Genomic DNA, 12,366 nt, shown 5'->3' with positions numbered 1-12,366 from the left:
ATATTTGTGCCAAATAGAATCAGTGTAATAAAGGAACATATCAACATATCCTTTTTATATTTTACTTATTTTTTCCAAAATGACAGTGATAAATTATTTTGTGCTCTGAAATAAAAAATAACGATGGCTAGCAGGTCATGGTTTTCTTGCTTTTCTTTCCTGCGATACAAAGCAGCCTAGGAAGTTGAGGCTTAAATTTCTCATTTTGCTAGAGCATTTAACTAAAATTCTATTACTATATCAATTACATTATATAATATATTATGATAATGTCGTAGGTATTATATGGAGAAATAATTCAAAGAACCTGATCAGGAAACAAGCAAAGTTTTAAATATATATCATAGTTTGTACGTTTGCTGAGTTTGTTTTAACTGCTTCTTGTATTTGTGTGTGTGTATTTCCTCGATTCTAGATTTCAGACAGAACTCAATTATGATGTTTTAGAAGTTCATGATGGACCAAATTTATTATCGCCTCTTCTGGGATCTTACAATGGTACACAGGTCCCACAGTTCCTCTTTAGTAGTAGCAATTTCATTTATCTTCTCTTCACAACTGACAACAGTCGTTCCAACAATGGATTCAAGATTCACTATGAAAGTAAGTCATTCTGGACTGTATGATTTGATTTCCCCATCTCTGCTGCTATAGTCACATATATATGTAGGTAAAGATATACAGGTCTGCTCTACAGTAAATTCCTGAATCAGAGCTCCCATTTCTTCAACATAAGAAATTTTGGTGATGTTAAACTTCAAAACAATAATCAGAAATTTTGTGTATAGTCTAAGGTCATTGCTTTTGTGTTCTCTGTTTTAAGAATCAAAGGTTGGGAACTGGAATCCAATACAGTTCTTCTGGAGATTGCTCTTACGCCTTGTTATTCTTATATCTCATGCAGTTGGCACGGTGCATTTTTGTATGTGTAAAACTGCATAAAATCAGTAGGATTATGAAAATCTATGGCAAAAACCTGAATTACTGGTCTGATTGATGTTCCTACAGCTCTCACTTAAGTTAATAAGAAATGCAATTTACACTAATCTACTGAAAATCAAACTACTGAGTTGCTTGATTATGGATTCTGCATGTATGATTTGTTTGTTACAATGCTGAAATATCCAAATCATTATAGTAACATGTAGTTAATTGTAGAAAATATCCATAAAATATCATGTCTTTATGAATTTTGTTAATATATATTGATCAGAAAAAAATACTTTTTGTGCTTCTAAATACATTTTTAATGGGTCACATTTTCATGTGAAATATCAGTTTTAAAATCGCTGTCTAATCTGTTAGTAAAGGTTGTGAACACATCTATTTTTCGTTTGATTTTCATGCCTGTTGGGATTACCACTAGAGAATTCTCCTATCTTCTTAGTTTTTACATCAATTATGACCATTTTACACTCTTCCTGACCGCTAATGATAATGATAATGAATGCAGTATATGTGGAGATGACTTTAGTTATGTAAAATTTGGGCTGTTATTTGAGTTACTGTAACCATTAGCATGAGTTACTGTAAACTCCAGAAAATGTCACGTGAAGCTGTATTTCAAAGTGCTGGCAATTTATCTCAGAAAATTAGTTTTAAATTCTTTACTGTCCCAACCCGCACTCGTGTACTGCCATTGATACAGTCTTGTATGTTTTGGGGAACTGATGGTTTGGATAAATTCTCATCCATTTTGAAGTATGAGGGATGGCCATGGTAAACAATGTGATGTTTTTGGCTGCAATAGCAACAGGACGCAATTCATTATCTATAAGGTCCTTTCAAAATTTTCTGTATATACAGAAACATGGAGAAATGTAATACAATTAAGGATCTAAATTGAACCTTTTTTTTTTGTCATTTCAGCACAGCAAGGCTGCTTAAATTAGAAATACGTAGTTTGTTTATTTCTCTCTCCCCCTCCCCCTTTTTTTTATCCAGGTGTAACTGTTAATACTTACTCTTGCTTGGATCCTGGAATACCAGTGCATGGACGTCGTTATGGACATGACTTCTCTATAGGTTCCACTGTCTCATTTAGTTGTGATCCAGGTTATAGGCTGAGTCATGAAGAGCCTTTGCTCTGTGAAAAAAATCACTGGTGGAGTCACCCTCTCCCAACTTGTGATGGTAAGTATGAAAGGTTAAAATACCAAGTACTGTAAACATACTTTTTCCTTTTACATACTGATAACCTAAAATTCTGATTACCTTAAAAACATACATATTCTGACAAAATGTTAACTTCTGTTAAATGCTAGAGGCTATAAATTCTCTAATTTTAGGAAAAAATAACAGTTGGAGGGAATTAATATTATATCCTCTGTGTGAGGATGTATTTAGTAATAAAAGTAGAAATAAATTCCATGAATAGTAGGTTACTGAGGATATGTCTATCTAAATATATGTTACAGTGAGCTGGTAGGCAGTTAGCTCATGGCATGCAAGAATAATCTGTATGTTTGCTTGCAAATCATTTCTCTTGAGTTACAAATGTTTGTGATTGAGTATCCATCTATGGACACTGACTTGTTGACATGTAACACATGAGATGTGATTTAACTGGATCTCACTCAAAGACTGTGTTTTCTCCAGTTTCATCTTGATTGCTATGTTCCTAGCCTGCCAGTACAAGCTTGCCACCTATCAGTCACTGTACGCATTGGTCGGTGCCTGATTATACTTGATGATTATGTAGATGATTGTTAAACCAGACAAAGATGGTTTTGAGTACCACTGTGTGGTGCATTTCAGAGTCTGCAACATACAAACAAAGTGTACTGGATAGCGAATAGTTTCTGTGACCTCTTGTTACCTGAGTTGGTCATTTTAAGCCATTTTCACACTAAGGTTGATATCCATTGTATTTATATTAAGAAAGGATTTTGTACAATTGTTTATCAGGTTCTATATTTGCGATGTTTTCTTCTCTAAATAAATACAGTATTTGAGTATAGAACACACTTCTCTGATGATAAAAATAGTATCAGAAATAATGTACCTGTACAAAAATTACCTACTCAAGTTTTATGACGTAAATAACGAAGGTGGTAGTATGTATAAAAAAAAAGTCCTTAGACTTATTTTCTAGTGACACTTGGTTATAAAGAAAAAAGCCAAATGTGCGAGAAGACTAGAGAATAAGCTTATTGAATCAGGGATGTGTGATTTTCCATGTGGAAATGTATTAATATTCATTCTATTTCTTTCTTCAGAAAAATGGTGTGAATTTTATTGGCTTTTATTTTAATTAGCAAATGCTTTATTATGTACCTGACTGAGATGAACATGTAAGGATGTGATGATAGCAGGAGTCTGTGGTGGTAGAGAGGAGGGTGACTAATCTCTTCCCTGAAGATGGCTTTCTCTAGTTCAGCATGCCCAGGTCCTTAAAGAATTTGGCTTCTCAGTCAGGTTCTTGGAATGAGGAATTGTAGGAGTGCCATAGCTCGCCGTCAAGGAGACTATAGTTTGCTGAATAAGCCATAAAGAGAAAATACGTTTTCTTACAGTGATAGGCACTAGATGCTAGTCATCTAAAACAAACAGTATTAACACACTCCCTATGAATACTGCGCTCTGCTGTGCAGTAATCTTACGTGTCATGATAAATTTCTTCCTCAAGATACTGAACTCGCATGCAATTCATTAACTAAATGGGATGGTTTTTTCTCCAGAGCACATTGCTAAATGGCAATTGTCCATTGAATAAATATGCTCCAAAGGCAGGATTGAGTACACTTATTCTAGTAAATTTAATCAATTCATGGTTGGACTCATTTTAATTTCATTGCTGAATTTCTTCTCTGGTGGAATATTTTTAAATAGGATCCAGAGTCCTTACATCCCTAGGGAAAAAAGGGCATTTGCTCAATGGGTTGCATGAGCTGTGAGGTTGGGTTTGTGTTAATCATGCCACTAAGAAACACATTGGCCACTGTTCCTGCTCATTCAGTGTAATATTCTGACAGTTTCTGAGGAACGGAGTTAAATACTTCCTGCTAGGTTTTTTTAATAATTACATCTCTTTTTGATAATTAAATCATGTAGCAACAATTACATAGACAGCCTGTGACAACTCATGAGTGTAAATGTTTTGATGGAGAAGAAATATTAGAGAAGGAAAACTTCTTGATTTCTTGGCACTAGCTTTTCCTCAAAGTAGAAGATTACATTGACTGGAATTCTCTTCTTTGAAGGAATATCAATTAATTTTTTCATGAGGTGTTCAGATGTTATGCAACTAAGCATCACAGAAAAATTTATCAGGAAAGTCACAGTTTATTATCTACAGCAACAATTAGAGGGTACTAAAAATGATGGTTTAAAAATTAACAAACAAATCACATATCTCCTTCCCTAGAAATTTACCTCAGGGGGTAAATATATGATTATGTCAGGCTGCGTAATTCATTCATGAAAGATTTCATAGGCTATCTTAGATTAGTCATTTCCTTACTTTTGATTTTGGTGTATATCTACATTGATAACGGGTGCACAGTATTCATCAGTATAGTATTGTACCTGTATACGTTCTATGTGTGTACATACACATGCAAACATACATACATATAAAAAAACAACAAAGAACTTCTGAAAAACATATTTTAGAGCTTTCTGAAAATAAAACCTTGAGGTTAGTAGAATCTCTTTCTGCTCATGTTCTTTTAGGGTGGGTGTTTAAGGAAAATATTTTCAGATTCCCTCATATAGAACCACAGAACAAGTTAGCCTGGAAGGGACCTCAGGGTGGCATCTAGTCCAGACTCTTGCACCAAGCAGCAAAACCTATTTTGAGACAGATTAAGTTGCTCAGGATTAGCAGAGTTTTATCTGCAAGGGGAGAAATTCCACTACTTCTCTGAGTAACCTCTTCCAATGCCGGCCCACATGACGAGCAATCCTTATATCTACTGAGACGTGCCCACGTACTGAGTATATCCATCGCCTCTCGCTTCTCGTCCTTTCACTATGGTGTATAAGGTACTTGAATTGCTTTATAGTTTTCAAGATAGTAACTCCCCTGAGTTAAAATATCTTACACAACCATAACATTAACCTAAAAGCTGTCATTTTCTTTTCAAAACACAAATTAATTGGTAGGCTGTTGGGAAGATACTGTTAACAATATTTCAGTGGCAAGTATGACAAATTTCTTTTCACTGATTAATGACTTTTGCTTCTATCAGGTCAAATTTGCTTCTTTATTCATGGATAAAACTCTTCTGTATTCACATAGACAGGAAAAGATGCCTGCTTGTTTATTTTACTGTGTGCACTTATTTATTTTTAAATACATCATCTAAAGATACAGTTTGGTCTAGATGCTATAAATATAGAGCACACTACCTAAGAAAATAAACAACCACATAAATAACAACCATTCTCTTCAAATGGTAATATTAACAGGCTTTCAGAAAATAGTCATACTTAAGAGAGATAATATATTATTTTGAGCTTTACTCAGAAAAGAATAATACTTGTATTGTTCTGGTCATATCTTACATCTCCATATAATTCAGTGGATACCTATCTATGTTTAATTTACCTGAATTTCTTGACCGTAATCACTTCTCAGTGTCCGACTGATAAATTTTGTCTTACATGTGCTTCTGGTACAAATACTCTAATATAATTTGGCTTTTGAGCTTTGAATATTTGTGAGAAACCTTTCTCTACCCAATAGATAGAGTATTGTATTAATCCCATTAAATATGAGAGGAAAATTAATGTAAAATTTTAGATACCTAATTAAGAGTTGACAATCTTAAAATTCTTTTTATTCGTATTTATTCGTAACATGAGAATGAGTGCTAATACATAGTAATTCTTATTCAGTGTTTGAATTAAGACTAAATATTGTCATTTCACTTGATCTTGATTTACTTAAGAAAATGGATAAATAGAGAACATTAGCAAGAAGGATGTTCAAGGAAGATGAAAGTAATTTGATGTTTATATTGAAAACACCTAGATGTTCAAATTAATTAGCAAATACGACTTTTTGCAGTATCATAGGCAACATTTCTAGGAAATTAAGCAATAGTGTTATATCATTTTTTTAAGAGATCTCTAAACTAAAAACAATATTTTCCTTAAAAAGCTGTTTTTAAAAAGTCCACTGCAAATATTCGGTGTGGTAGATGGTTATGCCAGAACTGGTAATAGTTAGCATGTCTTGGTCTGGTTGAGAGTTAAATAAAAAGATTAAAAAATGCAAGAGTCTTTATTGTTAATAGTCTAGACTGGACTATTCTCTGTTACGCTAGTCTCTTCTTCATACAGCTCAGGTCCAAGTTTCTTTCAGGAAGCTGCTTATAATCATTTGCTCTTCACACTTTTGTTTTCCTGATGCTTCTTGTCTGCATCCCATTTTATGTTACATTAAATCTACTGTACACAGGGAAGCAAGATGCTGACATTTCTTGATCTGTGAAACAGTGCATAAGTTTGAAATTGTAATTGACTGTTTTAATAATCTTAGCTATATTTCCCTTTTATTATGCTATATAGTAAATGAAAAACATCTGATGATTAGATTTTTATGTACCAGTTATGGTTACTTAATACCTGACTGTAATGAAGCTTGTAAATTCGTGTGTGTGTGTGTGTGTGTGTGTGTGTGTGTGTACATATGCGTATATATACATTGATGCACACACACACACAAATATATATATATATAAAAGCATATCTCTCCATATACATCTCTGTGTTTTATATATGCACACACATATACACACACACACACACACACATATATATACACACATACATGTATATGTATCTTCTTTTCACTCTGTGGTTCTTCCTGAACTTCACTAATGCTTGAAACTGTAAAAATAATCATTATTACTAATTTATTATAAATGTGTGTTTTTACTTCCCATCATCTACAAAAATAATTAATTTTCAATTATTTATATCTGCAGCAAGGTGACCTTACTGAAAAAGTCATTTCTTGCTCAAATCTTCTGTTCTTTTTATGTATATTTTCTGTTTTTTGAGAAAATTGAGATACATTATTGTATGATTTCAAAATGTGGAAATTTTGTTTAATTTCCAAAATATCACTGAAATATCAGACTAGTGAGGGACACAAAGCTGACTTTTTGAAGCATTGTTACTGAACATCATATGTTTGTATATATAGATATATGTATTTATACATAATGCATATTATTCTTCTCTTACTTTAGTAAAGTAACAAATACATTCTCTTCACAGTTTTCTGTCCCTCATGGAGTTGGTGACCTGCTTCTTCTTACATCCAGTATCCTTCATTATTTCATATTATTTCTATACTTTCTTTGCCCCCTTCATGATTCTAGGGCTGACCTGAGTTACATCAAAAGAAATTAGTTTTAAGTAGACAGTAAACCTGATTCAAAGACCTTAGATGACAGAAATCATAATTAGTAAATGCTGAGTTTTATTTAATGATATAACGAGCAAAATTCAAGAGAGACTTCCACAGAGAAGTGGTAAGCTGCCTATAGAGACTCATCTCAGTGGTTAAGATCTTAAAAATAAATAAGGTAGAAACAGAACAGAGGAGACACGAGGAAATGGGAAAAAACATTTTTGAACAAAAATGTCACCTTCCTTGCTTATTAACTGCTGACATAATCCAGTGTGAAGTCTCCTAGCAATATGTTTCATTAGTACAGCTGCTGTGACAAGAAAGAAAGATAAGTACTTGCAGTTGGTAATGCAGTGGTTGTAGAAATGCAAAATGTATCTTCCAGGACCAGATCAAGAAAACTTGGCTCATTTAGCTGATCAAAACAACCTGCGAGATACTACTATGCTTTGCCAACATCTCAAAGTGAGTGCCTGAGAGGGAAAAGAACTCAATGACAGTTTAACCTAATAAATGGGTAAAAATGGACCATGAAAAAATTTAGGTGAGAAATTTAGGAGAGAATATTTCTAGCATTGGAAGAGTGGCTTTCTGTAACAGTTTGGCAGTAGCATGAAATATGGCCTGAAATGGAGCTTCATAATTTTATTACGACATAAAAGTTAAGTACTTTTGTTACAACTATTTATATATTTCAGGGATGAAGCAAGTTCTTAATATATCTCTCGACTGAGACACTTATATGTAGCCTGAATAAAGATTCTAAAAATATTTGGGCCAAAAATCTGTTCAAAATATACAAGGCCGTTTTCTTTGCTAGGCTTCCTCATGGCTGTGATCACGTTAGCTGAACAGAATGAGTGTAAGTGATTGCTTACAGCAAAAGAAAGTATATAACTAAGCAACCCAGCACATGAGAAGGCATAAGAATCTTATTCCTGATAAACTTAGACTCTGAATTCCACTACTGAATTTTAATATTTAATCATAATTATCTGAGACTTATTTTCTGAATTGTCATGTATTTTATTCCCCCTATTGCTGTATAGCTACTTTATACTGTACACCTAGCTATCTCTCTCTATTTCATACAGGTGCTTCTATTTTTTATTCCCTTCATTCACCATTGTGACAAATGATTAAAAAAAAAAAGATCTAGGCATACATTCTGATTCCACTGTTTTTCTTGCCTAAAAATAAATAAAAAATATTAAAATACTGTGTTAGCAACACAGTAAGTTATATAAAAAACATTTCATATATTCCATTTTCCACATTGTAACACCAGTCTAGTGCATCAGTTATTTGTTTATTCATTCATTTATTCATTTTCCTTTTAGCCTGTCCTAGCCGCCATCTCTGTATAATCAAATAAAATGAAAAGGAAGTTCCTTGCAGAACTTCCTGGGAAAATGTGAGATTTTTACTGCTTTTGTTTTGTTTCTGTTTTCCCTTGCATTCTGGGAAAAAAAAATCAGATACTAGCAGTGATATGCTCTGGCTGTTTGCCATCTTATCAGGACCAGTGCACATTTTATATTTCAGATCTGTCATCTTGACTTTGTTTTGTAAAATACTAGTCCCTGGATGCCTTTGTTTGCCATCTGCTGGCCTTCACAGAGTCACACAGAGTGCCTGCTGGCATGCCAGAGATGTTTTGTCACCACTTGCATTCTTGAAAGTTTTTCCAAGCACCCAGTGTAAAATACATTATTGGCGTGAGCTGTTTCCCATGTTTGCAAATCCTGATTGTGTTTGTTTATTTGATTGGGCTTACCTAAGGTATGGGCAAAGTAGGTAGTTATCTTCACGAGCTTAATAACACATAGCTGTAGCCCTGATTCTGTTTTGCTAAAATCTAACGAGGTCTCTAAATATAATTTAATGAGTTTTTCTAAATATAGCGAGATCAGACATTAAGTGGACAGAGGTTACCTTCATTGGTTCTTCATCGCAGGAGAGAGGAGGGAAATTGGTGGGGTGAGGCAGCATCTCCACATCCCCCATAGCAACAGTGATGCAGTTATGCAGTGGTGGTCCTATAATATCCCAGTTCAGCCTATGTTACTGAACCTCCAACTTTCCAGCTTACAACTGGGCAAAACAGACTATAAAATTGGCAGAAGTATCACATGCAAAGAAATCCTGAGACTACCCAGATAAAAATAAAAGTGTGGTTATTCAGAAGAATCAAATAAGGTTAGGTAGGTAAAATAATTATTTTTTATTGGCTTTTCATGTGCAGAAACAAATCTAGAGAATATAAGTAGTAGCAAACATTGCTGATCCGTATTGCTCTAATGTGAGCGATAAGCTTTCCAAAATGACGTAAAAGAGCATGGGTAGAGAGAAAAAGACCATAACCAAAATCATTACAAACAGATCAAATCACATCACCACTACAGCATTTCAGAAGGTCTTTGACAGCTCCCTCTTTCATTCACCATAAGGCAACATTCAGTGGGCAGTCTTGAATTGAACATACTCGGGGATGATACGGATTAGCTAGTAAAATGAAGTATAATTCTGAAGTGGATATAAATAAAGCTACCGATATGTGAAGAAAGACTTCTGTGTAACTGTGATTTATTTTTTATCGTACTATTTTAACATTTTTCAAGAAGAAAAGTGATTCTGATGTTTGTGATAACCTTTTTTTCACAAATGGAGTAGGGTTCCCATTATCCCTTCAGTGGAGCTATTTGCTAGAGTAAGATGTTAGAGCTATTGAGTTTACACATAGGTAAGAAGCCTCCTTTCCTTTTCATCATCTTATGTGACCTGGGTCTCAGACAAATACAGGAGACTGAAGAGCAGATGGCATACATAAGGGCATCCAGGACAGGGCTAGTTGTCCACCATGGCCATACTCCAGACAAATCTGTGCTTGGAAACATTGTAAGGCAGAAAATACAGTCTGGATTTTCTCTTGATTCACTGTCTGGCTTGTCCTCAAAAGAGCTTTGAATGAACCTCTGCAAGTCGGAAGTTGTGGCTGGTCAACGTAGTCACGCTTGTGAATATGTGTATACGACCTTCATGTCATATATACACCGAATATCAAGAATTAAAGATTTGTATAACTGTAATAATTTACCCCCTCAAAGTCCTAACTGTAGAATAAACAGCAAGATATAACAAATGAGTCATGAAGTGACTCAAAGTCCTCATTGTAGAATAAACAGCAAGATAAAACAAATGAGTCATGACATCCCTTTCCTGAAGAACTGAAAAGATGCTACTTGAGTAGCGTTCGTATGCTGAAAGGCCAAGCGCCTCCCGCCTGCACGATCCGAGCTGCCCTCCTCGGCAGCCCTGGTATCTCGGGTGCCGCCTGGGGCTGCGGCCGACGGGGAGGGCGAGTAGGGGCACGTTAGACGGTGCTCCTGGGGCAGCCTCTCTCACCAAGAGGTACTGCCCCACCAGCGGCTCTCCGCAACGGGGAAAACAATCCCTGGAGGTTCCCTGCTGAAGCTTATCCCTGCCTGATCCTCGCCTGCGTGCCTGCAAGCACCCGCGTGAGCTGTGGGTGAACCGTGGCTTATACTGGGGGAAGAGGCATTGCTGTTCGGGTAGGCTGGAACTGGAGGCAAGCGGCTGCCGTTTGTGTTTCCTCCCACGTTGCCTTTCGACAGCTTTTCCAAAGCCTCTAGCAAAGAGAAAACCATGTTGTGAGCAATTGCAGTATTAAATACTGGCTTTTCACTTTTCTAAAACTACTTCGTTTGATTGAAACCCGGTGGCAGTATCGTACTTTACTGGGTTTTGTATCCTGGAATATTTTTTACAAAGTAATTTGGGGGATCCTATATTTGGCCTAAGAAAAATGAAAAGGATAAATGCTTTTAATTTTGAAGGAAGACAGAATTTAGAAATACTTGTTCATTTTATAATGTAGTTCTTCTGAAATTTTGATGGAATAACTTTGCACAGTAACAAGTTTTAATTACTGTTACGATAAAAGATAAAGGTAATTCTAAAGTGAAAGGACCTATTCACTACTATTTCAGAATTCATTTGGAATTTTTAAAGTTCTATGAGTGGAAAAGGGGAGAATTGTGGTGATAGTTATGCCAGTAATATGATGATTTTATTTTTATAATTCAAGCTGTAATTTATTTTTTCATATTACTCATCATTTTTACAAAGTTACTAGTGATACTGTAGAATAAGTTACACTGGCAACTATCATTCTCACTTGAATTACAGATGCACATTTGATAATTATGTACAATGAAGGGCATCATGCTTCCCTGGATTAATATTTTCAGTCAGTAAATCTTTAATACTGAGGTCCACCCTCTGCCATTTTAACTCTCTAACTTATGTTGGCTAAAGTGATATTACTTGGCTGCGTGTCCTTGCGTCTGCCTTTAGCTTCGTGCTAACTTGGGATTTTCAGAGTCAAATGTTTTATGCTAACTTGGACCTAGGGCAGTTCTCATTGAAATTAAAGGATTTAATTCTTAAATCCTTGGAAGCTGAACTCACCGCTGCAGAAATTAAAAGGGAGAGGGAGACTAGCAGTTGTTCTAGGAACAGCTATGAATTTCCCTCTCTGTTTTCATCATTTTCTCCAAGACATTGCCTTCTTTTGCTAAGATTTTAGTTAGGCAAAGTTATTATAGACTTCACCTTTTTTTTCTTTTTCCTTCGTAAAAACCTTTTTCTACGATACAGTTTTCTCGTTGCTTTTCTGCTAATAATTTAAAATACTTGGAAATATACGCATATATACATGCGTGTATTTATGCATACATATATATATATATATATATCTTTTCATAAGAAAATGTGAAAAACAGCTGAGTAAACCCACATTTCATTTGTTATTTAATTGATGGTATTTCCATTTGTATTGTGTAAATATGGACTGTATTTATATATAGAATAGCTGAATCGTTCGACTAGTTGACTTTTAAGTAAACCGTAAGATCTAAGCAGATATTTTCTAATATTATCGCTCATCTAGAAGTTATTGTAAAAATAATACAAATTAT

General features: G+C 34.7%; 1 protein-coding gene across 3 annotated transcripts in view; it reads left to right on the top strand.

Annotated features, from left to right (window-relative positions):
* Positions 1–12,366, top strand: part of CSMD3 (CUB and Sushi multiple domains 3) — a 683,676-nt gene that overhangs the window by 420,630 nt on the left and 250,680 nt on the right. For all 3 annotated transcript variants that reach the window (XM_062568389.1, XM_062568388.1, XM_062568387.1), the window contains 2 exons: positions 416–603; positions 1,945–2,133. In XM_062568389.1, the coding sequence (XP_062424373.1) occupies positions 416–603; positions 1,945–2,133 (377 nt within the window). The remainder of the gene's footprint in view (positions 1–415; positions 604–1,944; positions 2,134–12,366) is intronic.

Source organism: Rhea pennata, chromosome 2 (genome assembly GCF_028389875.1).
Source record: "Rhea pennata isolate bPtePen1 chromosome 2, bPtePen1.pri, whole genome shotgun sequence".
NCBI lineage: Eukaryota > Metazoa > Chordata > Aves > Rheiformes > Rheidae > Rhea > Rhea pennata.
Note: the sequence above shows the minus strand (reverse complement) of the source record. Positions and strands in the feature narration are given on the sequence as shown.